Source organism: Athene noctua, chromosome 6, assembly GCF_965140245.1.
Source record: "Athene noctua chromosome 6, bAthNoc1.hap1.1, whole genome shotgun sequence".
NCBI classification, from domain to species: domain Eukaryota; kingdom Metazoa; phylum Chordata; class Aves; order Strigiformes; family Strigidae; genus Athene; species Athene noctua.
In genome coordinates this window covers 35,852,979-35,876,867 of record NC_134042.1, presented here as the reverse complement: position 1 = coordinate 35,876,867, position 23,889 = coordinate 35,852,979, and the positions used below count along the sequence as shown (strand labels likewise).

The window sequence follows — 23,889 nt, the reverse complement described above, 5'->3', positions numbered from 1 at the left end:
CACCATGTTTAAAAACTGGTTTTATATTTACAGACTAAAAACTGCATTTACAAACACACACTCTCATGCAATCTTAAGTGTATGTCATTAAGGTCAGTCCCTTTAAAGAGAAGGTTAGTTTTGCAGAACAGCTACTTGGGACTAGTTCTGAGATTTCCTTGATGGAAAACTCCACTGCAATCTGTAGAAGGCCTGGAGGTTCTGGCACGTATGACTCCATTTCAAAAATGCTGCTGGGGTAGGTCATTCGGATTTTGATCACCTGAACGGAAGGCTACTGTAGAAAATACATCATCTTACATCTGTTCTGTTAATCTGTCAACCATTTCTACCTTGCTGGGACAGAACTGCTCAGTCAAGGAAAGTAAGTTTTGAAAAGCTATCAGAGAATTAATTTTGCATACTCAAGCATGGCTCTTTGCTAATACATGTTACATGTCTCAGTGCCTGAGTCTCCAGGAGTGCTGGACATTAACTACTTCATTACAAGAAGGATGCTTCTGGTCAGAGACGTTTCTCAGTTTGCAAGTGCAATAGTGATTCATTCTCTGTGACAGTATGACTACACCAAACATTGCAATGGTTGCTTGGTAACCGAATGAGGTATTTGAAAGAGTAAAGAAAGGCCAAAGAAATGAATGGGAAGCACCTGTGTCTTGGACGGGTGAGGAAAAAGAAAGGGGGATTTTACATACAAGATAAATGTGTGATCATTCTGCTTCTGTTGCTAAAAAAATCCCAGTTGGTGTCAAAGACTGCTGCTATATCTGTGTTAAACTACTATCACAAATGACTTATGATTTGCAATAAATCTTCTAGTCCAGAGCACCTTGAGAAAAAAAAAGTTGTGCTTGAATCATCACTGTTTGTAATTAACTTTTAATCATAACGTTATTTATAGGTTATCCGATTCTACTACACAACTAGAATAACTAACTGAGAGATTTTCTACAGAGATGGCCATTGCTAAAGCTTCAATTTTGAATTCAGTTTTTCCTTCCTCACTCCTGTGCTGAGATATTTTGAAATAGTTGAATCTCAAAGTTAACTGTAATTTCATCACCAATTTTCTATGCATTAAGAGGCACCTATACAAGAAAATCTACAGAAATTTCTTTCCCCAGATCCCAGATTTTAATAAGGTTTTATCCCTCTTTTCTTACAAAGAAACAAATGTTCGCAACAATAAGGCCAATATATAACACACCTCCACTTAGAGCACAGAATCCCTTACCTTTGATTGCTCTGGAAACCCAATCAGAATAACAATAAGATGGTCAGCAATTTGTGAACCCGCATCCAGTGGAATAGGCATGCAAGATGATGAAGAATTTGGACAGACAACATTGTGTGTCAGAGACCCCAGAAGTAGCCAGGACAGCAAACGAATGTGTGAGACACATTCTATGAACTCTTTGGGCCTGTCAAGAAAGAGCGGATTTTACAATGATGCTAAATTTTCTGTTTTTCCCCAAAATATGGAGTCTCCTTATGCACACTAGGCAGATGCAGTCTCAATGTGCTGGAGGCACTGATCATTGGTACAGCTTATGGGAAGACTAGAACCACACAGAACTTAGTGGACTTGATGTACCGTTAACAAGTCCAACAGAACATATTTGGTGGGTCCAAGAAACAGTCTCCATAAAAGGCTGAAACATTCACAGGTTCACTGGTTGCATACACAGTGATTTATTTTTTGTTTTACATGGAAATCATCAGATGGGAAGGGTTGCCCAAGTGGAAATGATCCTCTCAGCTCCCCTGGACAGCCCATAGGTAACAGGGTGATGACAGGAAATTCTTCATTCCACAGCAAGCTCCAAGGCAGGCACCATGCCTTACTTCCACTTCTCCAGTGGTCAAGTGGAGTTAATTTCTCTGTTCCTTAGCTCCTCCCTGGACATTTGAACTGCACATTTTTGAGGGCACTTTTTTTGTGACAGTTAAGTATTCATCGACCATCTACTGCAATGTCTAATTGTGAAGTAATGTGCTTATATAATTTTAAAAGGAGTAACACTTTTCTGGTGTCATTTTGTCTGTCCCTTTGCTGCTACCAAATTCAGATTATGTACTCATTTGAATTCCTAGGCACAGGGAAAAAAAATATTGTTTATTCGATCAATAAATCAGTACTTACTAGGCCACTCTCGCTACTGTTTTTAATTTCTGATTTGACGTCATTGTCAAGGACTCCTAGCAGCAAAGGGGCATTCCATCATTTTATTTTTTTTTTAATAGACTGGTATGATGCTCTTCTTAAGGAATTCACTACCTTCAACTCAGAACACATAGTCCTTTTTTTCACGTGTAAGAAATATAAGTGCAAGAAGGTAACAACTCCATATTACCAAAATAAGATCTGCTCTACATTAAAGTACATGCAGATGTATCTACAGGACTGGAGCCTAAGCAGCTTAGTCCCCAGAATCCTGGGGCACATAGTCTGGAGAAAGCTGGTACAAGAACACAGGCTTGTTGAAACACAGTCTACACTCAAAACATCTCATTTGTTGTCACTGTAAGGCAAGGGACAGTATCTCCTTTTTGAAGACAAACCACTGCAGATTAGGATTTCTCACAGTGAAAGCGGATAAAAAACATGTCTTGAAGGTCAGGACTTCCCTCATCTAATTAACCAGATGTAGTCAGTATTTTTATCATCATATCAATACATTTACACTTACAGTTCTCACTCATTTCTACACCACCATTTCGAAGGACATTTCCCACTGTATTCTCTAAAACTCACAACATATTTTCTATAATTCTATGACTGATCAAGTACCTGTATGCTTTTCACTGTCTGTATCTAGATCAAGAATCAAGTTAATTTCCAGGGTAACTCCAGTCAAGCAAATGGAGTTAACTCCACTGTTCCTTTGGCATGTACTTTAAATACTGCATTGAAGAACTCCTCAGGGATCAGGGAACTACTGACCATCTTTCTCAATGACCCATGGCCACCATTCCCTACTGCAGGTCTTATCTATAGAATCTGGCAATAAACACAGAATTCCATGAATATTTCTAACTCATTTTAGGATTCCTTTCTATGCAAAAGCATTCTCACCCTTGTTGCATTGCAGAAGGAGGATGGTAAAGCCAAGGCAAATACCGGATCACAGCTTTGTTGTCTCTGTGGTTTCCCCGTGTGATTTCCATAGCAGCAATCTGAGCTAAACCAACTTTCAGATGTCCACCAAACGTGTCTTCATGCAGTGGCTGAGAACAAGTCTTCATGTGACTCTGCAAGGCAAAGATCTGATTTCCTACCCGAAAAGAATATGTCACTTGAATTAAGTTCTTCCAAGCAATAGCGTATTCTATTTCATTTCCCTTCAACTCCTTTCTCAGGTCTCTAACTGTGTCTATAAAACTACAAAACACAAACCAGAAATAGATTTTTAAAAATTCTCCAGTCCTTACATTAATAACAGGTTTATGACACAGATCTTTCTACAGAGGGCCACACTGTCAAGAGCCCCCATGAAATATGAATTGTGAAAAATGTATAGGCACCTTTTGATTCAGCAAACTCAACAGTTGACGAATACAAACTAATGGTTGCACGTCCAGACAGCCTAAGTGAAGATGAAAGAATCCAACCATTTAAAAAGATAGTATCTGGGCAGGAAATGCCTTCCCTGTGCAATAATCCATTTATATGCAGAAATAAGCTGTCATTCATTCACCAGCAATATGACTATGTTGCACTACTCAGCTGCTACAAATGGCTTCAAGCCCTGGACATAAAATGGCTAAATATTTTACCAACAAACATGCAAATATTTATGCCTGAAAAGATAATTTATTATCCTGCTTTGTCAGCTCTAAGGAATGTTTTATTGGTGCTTCTTGAGATACTTTCATATTTCTAATTAACCTAACCTAGCATTACCTTCTGTTACTAGACTAACAGAACACATGCTGAGTGCATTTGCTTGCTTAAAGGAGAGCCATATGCTTTGCACAAGAAAATCCAGGTCATCAGTTATTAAATTATTATAACAGGATAAAAATCAGTGGACCAGTAATATTTTATAACAGATAAGTATCTGACCCCAGCAACTCAACACTCTCAAAAATCATTTACTTGAAGTCTCTTTCAAGGAAAGAAAAAAAATATATATACCAGCATGAATATCTAACAATGTTGTTATAGAACCAGGTCAAAAGGACAGACAGGTGTGCAGGCAGATACATTATGCTTCTTCAAAAATGGTGGAATTTTCTCTAAAAACTCTTGCTTAACTTTACTGATTAAATTGTTATCCCAAATAGAAAATAAGATATTAAACTGAACAAAACCAATAAACTGGGATGTGATTATCATGAGAATTAACATTTATAACTTTTTTATAAAGCAGTTGCTAATATGCAGGACTTAAAATAATATCTTTCAAAGAAACTATGCAAAATAATACATTGGAAATGTATAAACAACTTTAACTCTCTGTTCACTGAATTTCTTCAGAGCGTAGAAATTTCAGTATCTGAAAAACAAGATTTAACTTTTGCTGTTGGGATTTTTACTGGCCATTTAAATGTTATAGTATTCTTTGTGTTTGGTCGCCCAGATGCTGTTGATAATGCATACTCATTGTAAGAAATTGTACAACTGGATAATTTTAGGACTCACTTCCTAGGAACACCTCTGTTAATAAGTAAATTTATTAAATGAGCTTACAATATTTTGAGTCTAGATGTTGTGAATTTGTTTAAAGTTCTTACTATTTATAAACTTAGAAATGCTTACAAATATTTTCCCAACTATGTTGGAACCACAGAATAAGTTTATCTGGTCTGGTTAAATAAGAACTGGCTTTTCATTTTCCAAGGACAGCCAGAGCTTATTCTTTACAATACATAAAATTATGGTCATATTTGACTCTCCTATTACATTAATCTTGTTCTCAGATTCCTGTATTACATGGCAAAATCAAAACAGCATGAAATTTTAGACCATTTGATTTTGATTTAGTTTTAAATAGTCAGACTACACATTTGGGAAACTTCTTGTCTAATTTCAAAGCATAAAAGTGAAGAATTGTGTAAAGTTTTAGTTCATGTCCTATCTATATCCACGTAAAAAAAAAAAATAGTCCTGCTGAACATAAGAAATTATCAACTTATCAGACAAGCATTGTAAGAGCATTTCTAAAAATCAGACTACAAGGGAGGAGGAGTAGAAGGAAAAAGTGCAAATGGCAGTGGTTTCTACTGAAACATTTTACATGGGAGGGAGGATACCTGAAATTATTCATAAATAATTTTTCCCCATTCCTGGTTTCAGGTAAGTTTATGTTTTTCTGTGGAATTGGCAAACCAGATGCATCTCACCCTCATTTACGATTCATTTTCCTATCTATTCTGAAAGTAGTTCTGAACTGTAAGAGAAATGGGTGAATAACATTAAAGAATAGAGTGGGAAGACAATCCAATTCAGTTGAAAATTGTTAACTAATTTGCGCTTCAAAGTACATTTCTACTCCAGCACAAAAGACTGCTTCCTTTATTAGAGTATTTTTTTAAAACTCAATGGGATTCAAGACATATGGCCAACGGGGTAAGAACTTAACAAAAGCTGTATTTTGTCCAGTTGTCCCAGTTTCAGCTGGGATAGAGTTCATTTTCTTCATAGTAGCAGGTACGGTGCTGTGTTTTGGATTTAGTGTGAGAATAATGTTGATAACACACGGATGTTTTAGTTGTTGCTAAGCAGTCCTTACCCAAAGTTAAGGATTTTTCAGTTTCTCATGCTCTGTCAGTGAGGAGGTACATAAGAAGTTGGGAGGGAGTGTGGACAGGACAGCTGACCTGAACTAGCCGGAGATTTTCTCTACCACAGAATGTCATGCTCAGTACATAAACCATGGGGAGTGGGCTGGGAGGGGCAGATCAGTCTCACTGCTCAGGCATCAGTCAGTGGGTGTTGAGCATTGTGTATCACTTTTCTTGAGTTTTGTTTCTCACTCTTTTTGTTATATTAATTTTCCTTATTATTGTTGTTGTTATTACATTTATTTTATTTTAATTCTCAAAGTGGTCTTATCTCAACCCACAAGTTGTTTTACTTTTTTTTCAATTCTCCTCCCCACTGGGAGGGGGGAGGAGTGAGCAAGCAGCTGCATGGTGCTTAGTTGCTGGCTGGGGTTAAACTACAACACCAGTAAAACAAGGTCACTGCAAGTTTCAAAAGATGTGAGTTTCAGCTTAGCTGAGATTCTTCTTCCTTTGTGGTAAGTATTAATTTGCAATAACATGTTCCCTCTGAGGCATGAGGTGGAATGGAGGGGGCAGGGGGACAGTGAGTAAGTGAATGTACGAGAAACTAGTAGGGTAAAAGTTCTCATTTCATTGCTTCATAAAGAAACTCCAGTATTGTAATCCACTAGAGGTTATCATTTATTCTGTTTGGCCTGCCACAGAATGCTTGCATGAACTTGTAGCATGAAACACTCCAGTGCATGTCCAGTAACTTTCATCAGGGACAGGTGCAGTAGTAGAGAGGCCCTTTCAGGGAAACATTGTACTGATTTATCAGGAAAACAGACCATCAACACCCTTTATTAGCAGATGCACTCTGTGTTATAGAAGCACAGTGGCTCTTGAGGTTAGATGCAAGACCTTGGTCAAAGAACTTCCCTAGAATACCCCATGCACCAAAGCGCAGGCATGTAAACAATGGAAATATGATTCATTCCAGTAAGAACAGGACAGCACTGTATCTGTCAACTGAGCTTTAGATCACATAAAAGAAACTTGGCAGCCCCTTGACTGTGACCCATGATGAAATGACCTCTTTCATTTGATGAACTTCCCTTTGGATCACTGAGTTGTTGGTGTACAAGGACTAAAACTTTACTGTCAGATTTTAGAACTGGCTGTATCTTTGTCAGCACAGACTCTCCTCCATACCTGTAACAGTCCCTCTGCTGCACTCCCACACCATTCATTTGTCTTGCCAGCTTTGCAGAAGTTAGAAGCATCAAAGCCTAGTCACGCCTCTGCCTCCATTTTATATGCTGAAGGAAATCCACCCTTGTGCAGGGTACCAGTATGTAGCTCAAAAGACTATGCTCTTAACTTTGCTTCACACTGAGAAGTGACAGATGGTTCCACTATATGACAGGTATTTTCCCTCTACAAAAAGGGGGATTTTAACCACCAAAGTTTCACCTCCAGCTCAGTGCTCACTTAGTACTCAGCTACAATAAAACTACCTAAAGGGATAGTGTTATGCTAAATAGAATAAATATGCGCCCTCCACAGCATTATGACTATGAGTGATATATTAGCTGAAATATTACTTTCTTTATTTAAGGTATTAACAATAGATGCCACTTTGCTAGCAATTGAAACAGCTATACTTTATTATTTCCTATTAAACAGCAGCAATGTTACTTAACCTAGTTATTTTCTAAAACATCTTAAAGAATGTCCATTTTGTAGGAAATTTAATAGATACTGGCTTTCCCCATGAAACAGAAATTCCAGGTTTTGACCAGCTAATTATTACTAGGATGTTTTCATTAAATTAATTCCTAAATAAAATATTTAATATTGACAGAGTATTTTCCTATCACTCCTCTTAGAATTTAGCATCAAACTAATGTACAGAAACCAAAAAACAGTTTGAACTGCAGAGTTCAACTAACTACTCAGTTTTTCCCACCTCAACAGAATATAATCTGACAATAAAAACAACAGTACCCATAAGAAAAAAGACTCTTTTTTTTTCAGGTCAATTAACTGCATTCTAATAACCTCTGAACTTCCAATTAACTTAAGTGTCTGTTTGTGTATATAAGAAACACAGGATTCCTCCAGAAGAGTGTAATGAGTTTGTAATGAGTTATACAGGCAAGGAGTTTCGTGCTTCCATGGGTTATATTGACATGACTACTTCTCACAGGGATTTTGGTATGACGTTAGCTTATCATCAACATTTCAGAAAAATCAAACCTGCATTTTTATTGTGTGCACACAATATTTGAATCAGCCTCTACTTCAATACTGCATAAGCTACTTTTTAACAATCCCCCAGAAGCATCTAATCTGTCACACTACTAACATTTTTTAAAAAGAAAGAACAAAACCTGTCAGTCATCTTCCAAGACTGCCAAACATTTCTTCCAGGCAGGTTCATTACAAAAACTACGTTTTTGTTACAAAACCACATATACATTAGAACAATGTATACCCAGAACCAACCTTTAATTTGGTTAAGGTATGCATATCTGCAATGAAATCCAGCACTTCCCCAACATACTGTCTCATGCATTCCATTGCTGCAGTTCCACACTAGAACATAAAAGAAATAAGTTTAAGTACCAGGTTTTGAATACGTTCATGTTTTTGTCTTTGTTTCTTGTTCACCAGAACACAATTTATCTATCTCAAAATCTTTATTTTACTTTTGAATTAGATTAATTAGGAGTAGGTATTCTTTGATGGTTTTCTTCTCACGGTAATATGCCCTGTTATCTGATGATAGTATAAAAAGATAGCCCAGTCACTGTAGTTTCTTCATGCATCATAAAATACTCTTATCTGTGCAGCAATATAGGATTAACTGATGAAACTTTCAAGAATATCCCTGTCATGTCATCCTGAAACTTACAGTGGTCCAGAATCAGTCTTTAAAACTCTATGAGAGTTTAACAACTCAGTTCTTCAAGCAGCTGAGCATTTCTGCAAGTGGAACCAATCAGCTACAATCCCAGAAAACAAAATTCAGTCACAAGCACAGATGGTCTTATATGCACATTAATCATAATGGAAAAACAGTTTAAATGACTGGCTTTGGGGTTTTCATATGTAAACATCACTGAAATGAACACCACTGACATTTAACTGTTAGGGGTTTTTTCTTTTTTTTAAACTAACAAATGTTTCTGGGATATTTGTGAAGCAAAATCATTCAAAATACAGCATTCTAATGGCACTTAAGCTAACTGCAGTTTTCAAAAGGGGAGGCAAGGCTTAGTGAATATAAGTGACTATAAAGGCTAAGTGAAATCCTTCACAAACTGCTCCAGTTTGACCATAAAGGCGTAAGCATTGAGAAACAACCTGTGCCAGAGCAAGAACAACCTCAAAGGCAAAACAAAAGGTCTCAGTGTGGTGCTTGCTGTATTTTCACAGTACGAATTTTCATAATCCTTTCCCCAGAACACAATGAGGAATGCGAATCTGGCCTTCGGCTACTACAAGATGTGCCCAAGGTGCGCAAAGCAGTCAATGGAACAAAGTTGTCAGTTTAAATAAAGGCTTCAAACAGACCAAAGAACCCAGGAGAGAAGCTTTCAGAAGGCAGTATGACTGACCCACTAGGTATCATAAAAACTCCCGTGTACATGTTAATAGTCTGAGGTGAAGATAATGCTAGCTGAGTTCAAGGGGAACTACGAATGCCTCATTCTTCAGGGCCAAGTAAAAGCAATGCTTAACTTTTGAGGCTAAATGACAAAATTATCAAGTTAGGTATCTTTCTGAAGTAGCCAAAAACTACTGTCTCCAAAGTCATAGGCTCAGGGCAAAAGATTGCAGTAAAATTTACAGTGGAAAACTATTCTTCTTTGACCTCTATTTAATTACCTACACTTGGAAGCTGATTACCCTATCTGAGTATACAAATGAACCAGATTTAGTTTTGATCACAGAATTATTAAGCCATAATTGAGTTTTAGTGGCTGAAATTTGAGAAACTGCTAGCATTCTATATTTAAGGAACTGACCTAGGCACTTCTTATTTTTGTGTTGATACCAATCTACATAGTGTTGAACTATGCCACCTTCTGGCTTTTCAAATGCTCTGCCTGTCAGTTCCCTTGACAGAACAACGAACAGTAGAACAAGGTCACCGGCAGCCCTGCCAGCATATTCTCCATCCAGTTTATGTGGACTAAGGATTCCACATAGGTTCTAAAATACTGAGTAACAGAATTATAAAAGAAACTATACTCAGACCTCTGAAAATAATGCTCAGTTAAAAAAAGACTTCTCTCCAACCATCTATTCTGTTTCACTGAAGCAGCAGGCAGCCTGACTCTCTCTGACTTCTTCTAAAATGATCACTTTCCAGCATACTTTGCAACACCAACATTAGTCTATCTATTTAAAGCAAATAAAAATTTAAAATATTCTGTTGGGAGGAAAGTTTTTACTGAAGATTTGTTTTTTTAAAAAAATCACTCACTTCAGAAGATATACAAGAAAGATCCTATTAGGTCACCCCTAAAGTTGACAGAGACACACATACAAGGAAACAAGTTTCCCTCAGCTTGTGAAGCAGACCTGGGCTAACCCTCACCCATCTGTTTGGGTACTCAGTCACATGTGCTATGGAACAAGCCAAGACCTCCAGTTGTATTACTTCCTCGCAATTACAAATACTGCTAAATTAGCTACACTCAACAGCAGGATATAGATGAATGTATTTTACATTACCGCAAAAATACCAATAACACCCTTCTTTAACCAGATAATCTTTTCTGAGCATGGAGGCAATGGCTTGTAGCTTTCCTCCCTGCTACTGTTTTTTGAGGCATTCAGCTGGTCTGTTCCCCACATGTTGCCATCTTGAGCGCAGGCTCCAGCTAAAGTCAGTCACATGACATGATTATCAGTGAAAGTAAGGGAAACAACACGAAGTTCAGAACTTTTCCAACATTAATAAAAAGGAAACAGCACCTCAATCTCTGCCTGCAATACACCTTGCCAACCAGAAGAGAAATGAAAAGGAAAGAACATTAAAATGAAGTAAAACAAGCTGAGTAAGATACATTTTTAGAAAAACAAAACTAAGAGATTAAGTTTGATTCAGTACTTACTCCAGGCATAGAGGCAATCATCTGTTTATGCAAGATTGTTGACTCAGCTAGTTTTGTGCCAGCATCTGCACAAACAAACTAAGAAGAAATTAAAGACAAGTTATTTTTAAATTATTTTTGGAGAAACCTGAAGCCACTAATATGTTATTCATGACTTTATTAAAATCAGTTCAGATCTCTTCTTGCTTTTATTCATGATAATTTGCCTTTAGAGCTCTCTCTCTTTATAAACAATCTAGTTAACTCACCACTAGAAATGAGCTAATTTTAATGAAAATCTGACTTTAATGTGCTTAATTAACACATACATGCTGTGTAGAAGTAATTTGAAAAATATTATATAATAAATCAGACCTTCTTCGTGAGCAAAAATCTGTATCTTTGCTATTCCTTGCATATATCACATGTTCCTCTTTCATTATAGAGTAAATCATGATAGAGGATGATAAGACAACATGCCATGTCCTTCACTGTTATACTACAACACTTTCACTGAAATTCTACAATTATTAATTATATGAACAATTTTGAAGTTGAGACCATACTGGTATGGTATGGTATAACTTCTGCAGAATACTGGCCACAGCACTACAAAAATACAAGCTGTTTCTGAGAGAAGGGCAGTATAATACTGTTATAGTAGAATATCTCTAATTGCTTTTGTTATGCTTTTATTTTCCTTATCTTTTGTTTTCTTCTTTTTGTTTTCAAATCTCTTGACCCAAAATCTCTGATGTCCTCATCATTCACACATTAAACCTGCTAATACTGTTATTTAATCATTATAAGCTTCAATAAGGCATTGGACACCCTGCAGATGATTTGCTTATTCCTAAAACTTGTCCTAATCATGTATCTGCACTTGAGCAATTTCTGTCCATAGTGATGCAATGTAACTTTCTAAGAAAGAACAAACAGAAAAGAATTGTCAAAGTAGAGGTCTAAACCTTAGTTTTCTTTCTTGAAAATTAATACTGTGGTACCTTCACAAACTGAGACAGATATTGACTACATCATTACAGTGTCTGATACATGTGTGTCAGTAGTACTCTCAGTGAATGGTCACTCTTCTTGAAAATATTTCCAAATAACCTTTACAGACTTAAAATTTACTCTTACATTTTCACAAGCTTTACCTTCCAATGATAGATTTAATCTAAACTCACAGTGACTACCAAGACTTGGAAACTATGTAATCTACGTCTTGACAGTCTGTTCTTTGAGATAAATACCAGAAAAACATACCTAAGTTTAGAATAATAATCTAATCATGTATCCTCAGATGTAGACCTGGCTCCAGTTGATGACTCTTCTAGTTAGAATTTATTTTACACCAGAATAATTCAAATGGAAATAAACCAGGAATCTAACTCATATTTCAGTTGAGAGATGGCCTGGTTCTCTAATAGCCACAGTTCCACAATCATGACACTCCACTTCTCTTTTAAAAGAAGGACCATTAATGGACTTAGGTAAACAGATGACAGATTTTCTCTTAATGGCCCCTATCTCAGAAAGAGCAATGCCGACACTGGGTTCTCTGGACAATAGACACATTGTTTTCCTGTATGAAGGATTTCTCAGTCAACCATTTGTGTGTAGATTAGGGTTCCCTTGTACTACATCAGCTGCAAAAAAGGACCATAATTCTCTGAAGAATCTGGCTGAGTATATTTAGTATCCAAGAGTGAATTCAGTGTACTGCTACAGACATTGTACAATGCATATAAGCCAGCAAAAAACCCCTGCCAAAGACAAATGTCATTTATTTCAGTATTTTAAGAACAGTAAGAAGCAGCAGCCAAGCAACCTCTACTGGCCTCCTGTAAAGTTTCTAAACCTTTTGCACAGAGGAGTTTGGATTAAGTAACATACATTAACTTAAGTGTGAAAAACTGCTGACAAACTCCATTCCATTTCTAATGAATAATCAGGCCTTGCTTAGCTTTTCTTTCTCATCATCACTGCCAGTCCCGTTCCAAGGATCCTTCCTCAAGTAGCGATGCAGTCAAAAGAGGATGGGGAAACCAAATTCAAAATTAAAGACTTCTTACACTTCCAGTCCAATTCACTGTCATTTATGTTTTCTTCCTCTACAAATACTATAATACATTAAGACATGACTGGCAAGAGATTTAATGCCAGACATATGCAAAGAAAAAAGGAAAGAAAAATACCCCCCCACTACAAATATATGGGAAATGGGCAAATAATTGCCATGCCTCTTACTGGCATTGTCTGCGGAGATACAGCTGTACAATGTCTAAATGGGAATGTCTGCTGACTATAGTAAATTATCTAGATACCATAATCTATCTATATTATACCTCTATTCATAATCAGTGTTTTTTAAAGTATATATTCTTCTAAATGTATTATATGTAACTTTAAATCCTTCCATTCAGTAATTAGTAGATCAGATCTTCACAGAAACATAAAGTGGAACCAGTAGATATATAGTGATTTACATTAGCTGAAGGTCCAGCCCAAAATAAGTCACCTAAACAAAACAGATCAGATACACTGAACCTTAGAGCCTGACTCAACAAGCCAATCCTAATGAGACACTAATATAACTTAAAGTCAATGGAAATCCTGAATATGTGTGCTAGCGAAATGTGAGCGGGAGAAAAGTACTGGGAAACAAAATGCTACGTGAAGAAGCAGTTCCTATGGAAACCCATGGAACAGCAGCATGTACATGACGGCTTTCATTTGCTACAACAAATCAAGGAGACAGACTTTATGTACCCTTTATCATGCAGGACACCTATCCAATGATTGGGGTGATCTGGTTAAAATTCTCATTCTTTGTAAAGTGGGATAAAGTTAACTCTCTTTTTAGCACTGATGGCACCATGTGATTTGGATGAGTGTGGGTGTCAAGTGTACATTTCTCGGAATTCTTTTGTTAGTCAGCCCATGACTGATCTATCATTAAAGTGCTCTTAGCTCCTTTGTTAACTTGAACATTTTGATTGAATCTCCGTATTCTGTGTGCACTGTCTGTATAGAATCTTGTATACAGGCTAAGATGTCCATGGGTACATGACTGTCTGAAATTAAAACCATTTCTATTTGGTGCTGTGTTAACCCTGCTACAGCTTTATGGATTCAAAACCATACAATATGAATTAATATTGTAGTGGCTTTATGTGGTGAAGAGGTGAACCAATCCCTTCATTCTATTAATGGTACCAAAGAAAATTAAAATAATCGATCAGATACATATGTGGTTTATTAGTAGGTTTCTTAAATTACAAAGGTGCTTAAGATGGGCTTAGTGGTTACTATGGTATTTAAATTAAGGAGGCTGTTGAATGATTCAGACCACATACTACTGAGGGCTGCCAATTTGCACAGTCAATGGGAGATGTAGTCATCATGCCTCCAGTAGGCATCTATGGCAGATGGTCTGAATACAACTCCTATTCTTTACCACTGACTGCATAAAAACAGAAGCTGGCTGCTTTGGATAGCAGGAAATATGAATCACTTCATCAGCCATTGAAAGAGAGACATCATAAAAGACATTTATATCCACATTAGGTGCTGTTGTGTAAGGTATGAATACATTCCAAAGTGAATACAGCATATGGGAACTGTGCTGGGAGGAAAACCCAGGCAAATATCATTTTATCTTCATGAGATAAAGATAATATAAGAGAGTTTTGCTTACTATGTCTATCAGGTGATTGACTCAATCTGAGAGACAAGTGTTTACCAGTTAAATCCCACTGCCAAAACTGAAGTGGCATGTTTGCATTCTCAAAAGAGGAATTCAGATTGACTAGACTGTGGGACTGTCACCTATGGGGTAGCCATAGGACCGAGCTATACAATGGAGCAATGCAGAAAAAATGCTTTATTCTGTAATACAGGAAAAGTCAGTTCAAGTCAACAAACACCGTATGGTATCAAGCTATATCACTGCACCCATAAGACAGAGAGAGGTTGGTGGTTATTTGATTGTCCTGGCCAGGACTGAAAAAAGAAGCTTGAGCTTTAAAAAAAAAAAAAAAAAAAAAAAAGGCATATTTCTGCTTTTTAAATCAAACTGGATTTAAAAAAATAACCTTTACTATTAATAGGAAAAAAAAAAAAAAGTGTCATTCTTCCCTGGAACAAATTCTTCCCCTAACATCGATGGCATAATAATTGTTTTCAGAGTTATCCTAACTGCTATATAATTTCACTTGTCAGTATTACTTTTCTGTCAACTGGCAACCACTTATTTACCATGAGTAATGTACCAGTACTCAAAAGAAAGTGAGCCCATAGTAAGCTATATGAAGCTTTGACCCCATAATGGGAGGGGAAAGAGTGAATGGAGCTGTGATGCTGGGAGCATTATGAATGATCTATGTAACAAACTTCTTGCTTGAACCTTACAAAGTGGTGTTGTGGTGGTCCCCTATCAATTAAAGTTACTAAACGCATATAATGGTTAGCTCATTGTAAACAATGAGAGCCCACTATCTGTGATTAAAATTGGTGGACTTCAGTAAATTGTTTTTGCAGGACAGGCTTGTGGTGCCAAACAGTGCCACACTTGGCATTTTGCAGGAAGAAAGATTTTTCACAAGTTTGCATTCTACTCCCTCAGATTTTCCTATGAAAAAGATAGCTTGACTCCTACCTCAGCAATTCACAGAATGAAAGGAACAGAAAGACTGTCTATGTATTCTTTGCTGGAAAAATCCATGTTAAAAGAGAATGGTCTTCAGGGACTGGAGACAGCTTACTGCCTGCCTGAACAGACAGAAACAGAGTTTTGGTCCTGATCAACCAGCACCCCTTCCTACACAAATCGCTCACTGGTTTTGGGGCTATGATATGACAAGGCAACTGCTGGGTCAGCTGCCCCACTGGGACACGGTATGAAGCTCAATGGACTTGATCCTTATGGATTCCTTCCAACTCAAGATACATTCTATGATCCTCAATACATCAGCAATGATCAGTATGAGAACTACATGAGAATCGCCTGTACCTGCACCAATAGCAGCAGATTCATGTCTGGTAAGGGTGACTTTAACTTGAGTGCCTGCAGTAACTCCAATATGACACTGCGCGTCAAGTAGAATTTGTCTCTTTCCTACAACAGAAAAACATAGAATTATGAATGTCCTGAAATTCACTGACATCCACTAGTATACCAATAAGATACTTTTTATCTGTGTTTGAGAATTAAAAAGTTAAAAAGTGGACTGGTTTCTTCTGTCTTACAAAAAAGCAGACATGATTCATCATTTACGTAATTCTACAGACTCCTTTGACATTGTATCAGGCACTACATCCAAGATTTTAATATTTCACATGTGAAATACAGATATATTTTATAAACCATTTTTAAGGCCCAGGCATGCAGTGTAGCTTTCACTAAGCAATTCCATATAAAGGGAAAAGTAATAAGGATTGACACAGGAGGACAAAACTAGCAATAGTATTTAGCATTATTCACTGAACCTGCCAGAAATGGTCTACATTTTTACCATACATTTTTTTCTGTTGTCATTCTCCTTAAAATAAGGATGCCTTCACTAAGGCAGCTTGAACATCTATTTTCATTCATTAGACTAGCAGTACTTTTCCACTTACACAATAAAAATCATCTTGGCTACAGCTGCTACAACAGAAACACTTCAAAACATAGGGGAAAAAATCAGCCAGTGGAGATTAGAACACTAAGAACAGAGTTATAATGCTGAGACAGCAAGGAGGTCCAAGAGATAAAATGAGCCTGTTATACATCTTACTTTGACATTCTCTGTCTTTAGACGATAAGATAAAAATGTGAAATGAGCCTATAACCTGCTACTGACCACAGCAACTCAAGAATTTTGATCAGCAGGAAGACTTAAACTGAGCTCTCTTTCAAATGACCATTAGAGATGAAATAATGTTGTCTAATAAAGAGAACATATCCTAAGCATGCTTAAGATTTAAAGCCTAGTATCTTCCATCTTGTAAACCTCATGCACTTGCCTGCTTGCTTAAGTTAAATGTGTGGAATTTTTTACGCAGTCAGGGCTTCAGTTCCTCTGTCACATCTGTAAAATGGGATAATGTTTGCCTCTTCCTCAGAGACGTCTTGTGAGGTTTAGTTAGTAAGGGTCAGTTTGAAGGCCACCTTCAGCTGCGCACAGTAGTAAGTGCGGCTTAAAGGGAAGGAGTTGGAGGAGATGAATAGCTGAAAGTGAGAGGAGTTTTGGTTGCAGCAGACCAAGAAGCCAGTCACCAGCGTTCCTCTTCAAAGACCTGATGTCACCACATTGTATCTATGTAGCATCCTGCCAAACAGAGCTTACAGCAACAGTGCATGTCTCCCACCGCACCCACATACATTTTAATGAAAACAGATTTTAAATATCAGCCCCTGATTTGGGAGAAGGTGCCAAAACAACAAAATGGTATGTCTTTCATGGACATTATGATGCCAGACTGTGAATCAAGAGACCTTACTTCAAGCTCCTGGTTTGATCTTCAGTTACATGGAGTATGCAGACAGATAACACATTTAGCTGATGGAATGGGCCCCAGACTACAGTTGTTCTTATCTGACTACATTGCTGCAGTCTAAGCAGCTAAACTCACAGGAAGTTAACACTCAAAAATTTAAAAAGAAAAAATTTTTTAAAATTTTTTTAAAAAATCATTTCCTTATGGGAGCAGCAAACACTGGACCAGTTCAGCTGTATTATGAAACCATTACTTGAGGGGACAAGTACTCAGAAGTCACACATCCCACATATATGAATGGTGCCCTGGTAAGAATAATATAAGAATATCCCAGAGAGGTCAGACCAGAACAAATGTTCTAAGTAACTTACCTCCAAAAAGGCCATAAGCAGATACAAAAGGAAGAATAAAAACAACGCAAGCATGTATAAAGGCCACTACTACCCTCCTAGTCATCAACTGTTTTCAGCTCAGGGAACTTCTGAGCTCAGTGCAGTTTCTGTATAATTCATAACTCTCAATGGATTTACACTGACCTCTTGGACTCATGTCTACTTTAAGCATACCCAGTACTTGGCAAGAAGTCACACACTGCTGAAGAACCACTTCCCTTTACTTGCTTTGACACTAGTTACTACAAACTTAGTATGTTCTTGTTCTTGTACTGGAAAGGCATGAAATTACCCATCCCTGTCTGAGTCACTACAGACTTCTTTCACATTCCCATCTGTTGTTGCTTTTTCAGATTGAAGAGCCCTAACTCAGTTTCTCTGTATGTGGAACTCATCCCACTGTTTGATCATTCTTGATACCATTATCTGAACTTCCTCTGATTCTACTATATTCTGATTGGGAATGAGGAACCAAAATGGTGCACAATAGTCAAGGTGCAAATAGACTCTGATTACTCGCTACATTTCACCATCAAAAGTGACTCTTCCCACCATCATACGCCTTCGCAGTCTTGAGACACATAATGCAGTGCCATGCTCAGAGAGCTGACAATTACATCCCCCGAAACACTGGACAGAAGTTCCTATCATTAACCCAGTACAGTAGCTGGCACATACCAGAAAAGAAGAGAGGTAAAATTCTTTCAAAAGCATTCAGCTATTTCACGAACACCTATGCTACACAGGATATAATCGGGCCATAATAAATTGCTTTGTCAGAACACTGGGAGGATGCATAGGCTTCATGAATCCCAGCTTTCCTTGGCTCTAAGGATAATACAACACTGAGCTACCTCTTTCTCAAAGAAGTCTCCTATCTCAGTCTAAACGCTTACTGTTTGTTAAGCACATGCAATGCAGAGAGATGAAGCAAAATCAAACAAAATGTTTTTTGACATGTGACCTCTTGCTTCCTGCACTGTAAATCGGGAGTGATGACACTGAAGTCAATAGCCCAGAGCACCCTTCTTATCAAAGTCTACTTATTCCTATCATTCTGCTGGTGACATATAGGTATAAACACAGTGTATACACACTTTAAGAACTTTATATTCTGCTACAGAGCCACAAATGGATATTAGTTCCATGAGACTAACATCCAGGGAGTCACATGTGTAAATCTTCTACCAAAGAGTCAAGAATACAACCCCTTTAGTCTTTGTTCAGCCAAATCAACCCTCCCAAATGTCTATGTGTCCACATAAAAAACAACTCTTGCAGCCTTCAAAACTGTGACTCCAGAAGTCTATGCATAGAATGGGAAACCACTGAAGTTTGTTTCTAGCAATATCTCAGGGCCCAAACTTAGTAATAGTAAATTTGGTTCTTTAATGGAGTGGCATGCTATCCTCCAAGTAAGCCAGTATAAAGCAAAATTCTTTATCTCTGTTGCTACTACAGTGATTACAAATACTAAAGATTGGCCACTTCAATATTCTTTAAAAAAATTCAATAGGAAAATCATGTCATGTCCAATTCAGTGGCATTCTGCATTTACTTAAGGGTCAACAGAATGCTAGCAAAAGGCTAACTTTAGGTTCAATCTTCAGCTGCTGTAAGACATAGGAAAGCCAAAAAGTGTTCATTTAGGACCTTGAGTTACTTGAAAGGAAAACTAAAGAAGATTACAATCCACAGAAGTGATGCTACTCTCAACTGAGTTCCAAAGGCACTGAAAAAATCAAATTGCTGACCCACAACAGAAACTCAGAGAAGGAAATATCAGATTGACGTGAGTCTTCAGGCTCCAAGACAAGAGAAACTGAGATGTTCCTGCCACAGGCCATTAGGAAAATGTTGGGAGATAAAAAAAGATTCTGAGTAGTCATACAGCATTGATCTCTACAAAGCACATGTCAGAGTGGCTTGGTCTTTGAAAAGACAAGAATCCTACACAGCTTAGCTGAAAGTTAGTGGCTTGTTCTAGCCAGCACAAAGTTGCAAAACAAGTAATTAAATCTGAATAGTTTCAATGGTCACAAATTATATTCCTTCTGGAATTCACTTCTACATGGTATTCTAGAACAAATACTCTTACTTGGCTAAAGTGATTTCCACTGTAGAGAAACACAGACATCACAGATGATTTGGTTTTTTTTCCTAACAGCAATCATTAATTTGATATTTATAATGCAAAAAGCTTTCAGAAATAACAGAGATAACGTAGCATAGTGTTCCACTAAATTAAGCATTTTGTGGCTGTAAATGCAGGAGACCATTCATTAACAATTTCATTTCTGGGTCACCAGGTTGCATTAAACTAGATCAAGGAGGAGATTTTACCAAGCACTATAATCCAGCTTCCTGTGTTGCAATTAAGTATTCATTAATAGAACATTGAACCAGAAAGCACACAAGAAACACATAGTTTTTTTTAATACCATGGTTTTAATAAAATTTTTGTGAAATAACGGAAACTGTGGAGCATGAGGGGAGTGAAACATTTCCTGTATTTCATAATTTGCTTTAGCAGGCCTACATGAAATAGACCACAAATGCAAGAGGATTGCTTCAGTTTTAAGTGGGGCTTTTTTTGGTTCAATTAAAAAAACCCACTGTTGTACTTTAACTTTACATTTTTCTCATTTCTCATTCTCAGTTAAGGCCCAAAGCCTTAACTATAGATCTAACTCACTTCCAAAAGCTGGACAGTCTCTTCTGTATTCAGGATTTTTTTCTTTTATAAAGGCTTTTCTTTCAAATAGGACAAAAAGTTAGTATTTTCTTGTTGTAATTAAATATACTGTTAGTTTCTTTTAATGCTTCAAACCATTACATCTGGTAAAAGTTTTCTTATTTTCTTGTGGTGCAGTTTTTCTGTGAGACTGTCACTGCTTTTATCATTTCTTCTTCACTGTTTGTCCAGTGATATTTTAAGTCTTACCAAGAATGAAGACTGTACAGTTGTACATTGTCAATATAAAAAATCATGTAGCTACTTATGAGAGCATGTTTCCTGAGGATTAATTAATGTTTTGACAAACATCGGGGATGGAAAACTTGGTGGCTGAAGCAACATTTTTGCTCAGCACCTTAATCATCTACATAATGGAGCATACAGGGCCTTAGTAAAAGGTCTGATTTTTTTTTTTTTTTGGTAGATTTTGTTGGTGTTCAACTTCTCACCAATAGCTACAAAAATGAACCTGAGTAATAACTGAGTGTTATTTGTGCATCATACCTTTCATCCGGGAATCTTAAAAACTTTTTAAGGGTGCAAACATATTGCTCTCTTTTCTGCACAGCTTACAGCCATGCACACCAAAGTGAGGTACCTGATACAGAATGAAACCGGATTTAAGGTGGGAAGCTCCTAACCTGGGATTTAAACTGGGAAGAATCCACCACTTTACTTAGCTATCTGTTGCCTCCTCTCAGAGCTGTGTTCTCAAAAGACACTACCAGGAATATTTAAGTTTTTACTGAACAAATTGGCTGAACTTGTGCACTAGGAAAAATATGACTGTATAGACATTTAAAGTCATGCATGAATACCAGGTATCATCTGTACAACAGAAAAAAATTTCCAAGTGATGAAATCACACCAAAATACTTTTCAGAGCAATGTTTTCAACAGATTCCCTTTATCTGTGTCTACACTGTGAATGTGAAACTCAGTATTATTAAAAGGCACTGAATCATGATCGCTACTTGATTAGCCAAACTATATTCAAACTGTTGACATGTCTGAAACTTGACAGTGATATCATCTTTACTTACAAACGTACTATTCGAGGGAAGTAAGACTTTGTCCTATTTTCATTTGTCCCTAAAGGAAGATATAGTCTCATTATTACCTTAGTGAAGGCTCGGTAGCACAAACCACACAATTCCACCAGGTAGGCCAGAGTGAAGACAGCATTCTGAATAACAAAGCTTAGTAATTTTGAAAAAGGCTCCAGAAGACTCTGCAATGACATGATTTAGAGAAATCAATAACTGGTTGCCCAGAAAAACAAAAAGCATTTCAATTCTGAAACTCCTGAATCAAACAGCATTACCTTTGGCTCAGAGGCTATTTGCTGGGATTTACACTGTTTCAGCCAAATGGCTATTCTGTCTAACATTTTTCTTCATGTTTGTACGAGACATTAGAAGCAAAAAGTTAGAAAGAAATTCACCTCTGACACAGTATTTTAAGAGATTCTGTAGTGTTTAGGCTGAAAACCTCACTGACCTCAGTGGAATTGCACTGCAGAACTTCTAAGGAATTTCATTATTATCTTTATTTTTAAAGAAAAAAAAGAGGAGTGGGTGGGGAAGAGAACATCGGATCTATGTTCACATCCACACAGGAATGTAATCCCACCCACACTTTACTGTAACCTAGATTTTAAAGCTCTTCTCATTCTCCAAAGATTATTGGACTGCACAATTTTATGCTTATATATAATACTTTCCTAGCTAGAGGCTAAGAACACATTCATAAGAGTAGAGCAGGCTGGTTAAACCTGAGGCAACAGAGTTTTATCTTCTTGGACTTACCCTGGTGGCACTAGTGGTAGGTATCTTCAACAAGCAAATCATGATTCTTAAACTAGAATCTAAAGAACACTGTAAACATATTTAAAGGCAGGAAATAAAAAGAAAAACAAAACAGAAAAAAAAAAAAAGAGTTAGTACCTTTCTGTGCACGTCTTGCTTTTATTGGTAGCAGCAGCTATGAACAAGTTATAGCAAGTTATATTTTCAAGTGAAAACGATCCCTAATGATTAATATTTACTTACCTTGCCTAAACTGGCTTATTCCTGAACACACAATCATACCCCTTCAATGGTAACATACCACAGCATGGGCCTTGAGACAATAAAATTTCACTAAAGGGCTAGTTTAGAAAAGTTAACTATGCTGCTTTTAAGAGAAAAATTTCCTATAAATACGTTTGCACTGTAATAAAAATGGATTGGGGATAAAAAAAAAAAATTAAAAAGTGGAGTAGCAGGAGATACACACATCTACCTCATTTTTTATTTCTGTGGTTGCCCTGGGCTATGACATTCTCACCCACACTCCAAGACAAGGCTGCAACTCACACCCCATAACATCAGAATGCACCCTGGCAAAAGCTGTTCCAGGTGCCTTCTGGTGTTTTTCCATATGGTGTGATCAATTTTTCTTCTGAGTAATTCACACAGGTTGCAGCACTGAATGGAATTTTCAGGGTCTATCCATTGTCTTGCCTCATCCCTGCTGCAAACATCTATAACAGAAAAGAGTTATTTATGATCCTAGAGGAAGGAACAGGAGACGGAAAGTTCAGGAGCAAGCAATTGTTTTACTTGCATCGCTAATGATACCTCCCATGAATAAAAGGGCAAACAGAGTAAACACTCCATCTAAATATTTTGTGAATAGCAGATATGCAGTTGGAACTATTGAGATCCAATTAATTTCTTTTTATTTATTTCAGATAGACAAGATGCAACAGATTGCAGTGGCTAGTGCACAAAGGGAATGGTTATTGCCTTGTTTGGCTTAGTAAGTGCTGCAGGACAGTGCCTCAATTTACCAAAATCTGAAGAAGTTTCAGGATCTGACTATTGCATAATAGTGTCAAGGAATTTAATATCATTCATGTAATTTGGTGGTGACACCCTATTTAAAAGACAATGTTATAAGTCACAAAGTTAGATTTCTGATCCCTCAGCTCATACTGAGCAACACTGCTTTGCACAGAAGAAATTACTACTGGGCTCATTCATGCCATAGGAAACGAAGTCAGAATAAGGACATCAGAATTCTGTGTTTACTAGAAAGACTCAGAAAACTTTTTACTGTGTTTATTGAGAAGACATCTAGATATATACACACTAGAAGATAAGATCCCTCTGTACGTCCTCTGAGCACTCAGAAATCAGAGTCCAAAGCGTCTACATCCAGTTTCTGCAAATATATTCTGATTACAGCCAAACTACAACCTGGTCAGCCAACAGGCTGGCTTCACTTTCCTCGTAGTCTCAGTTCTCTCTGCCTGTCTGACTATTGTATACTTTCAGCAAATTAATTAGGTGCTGCTGGTCTTCTTGAAAGTTTTGGGGTTTTTTAAAACCAGATGGATTTTTATTGCAAAAATGCTGATTCTCTCAAATGCAGTATTCTAATCTGACAAAGACAGGGCATGGAAAATGTAAAG

At 37.2% G+C, this 23,889-nt stretch overlaps 1 protein-coding gene across 9 annotated transcripts in view; it reads right to left on the bottom strand.

Annotated features, from left to right (window-relative positions):
* Positions 1 to 23,889, bottom strand: part of UNC79 (unc-79 homolog, NALCN channel complex subunit) — a 113,782-nt gene that overhangs the window by 9,307 nt on the left and 80,586 nt on the right. For 8 of the 9 annotated variants that reach the window (XM_074908577.1, XM_074908580.1, XM_074908581.1 and 5 more), the window contains 7 exons: positions 22,241 to 22,309; positions 21,553 to 21,663; positions 15,835 to 15,939; positions 10,842 to 10,919; positions 8,221 to 8,310; positions 3,077 to 3,252; positions 1,235 to 1,421 (listed from right to left, as the gene is read on the bottom strand). In XM_074908577.1, coding sequence (XP_074764678.1) covers positions 1,235 to 1,421; positions 3,077 to 3,252; positions 8,221 to 8,310; positions 10,842 to 10,919; positions 15,835 to 15,939; positions 21,553 to 21,663; positions 22,241 to 22,309 — 816 coding nt within the window. Of the gene's footprint in view, positions 1 to 1,234; positions 1,422 to 3,076; positions 3,276 to 8,220; positions 8,311 to 10,841; positions 10,920 to 15,834; positions 15,940 to 21,552; positions 21,664 to 22,240; positions 22,310 to 23,889 lie in introns of those variants that run through there. The other variant, XM_074908584.1, reaches the window with a different exon arrangement.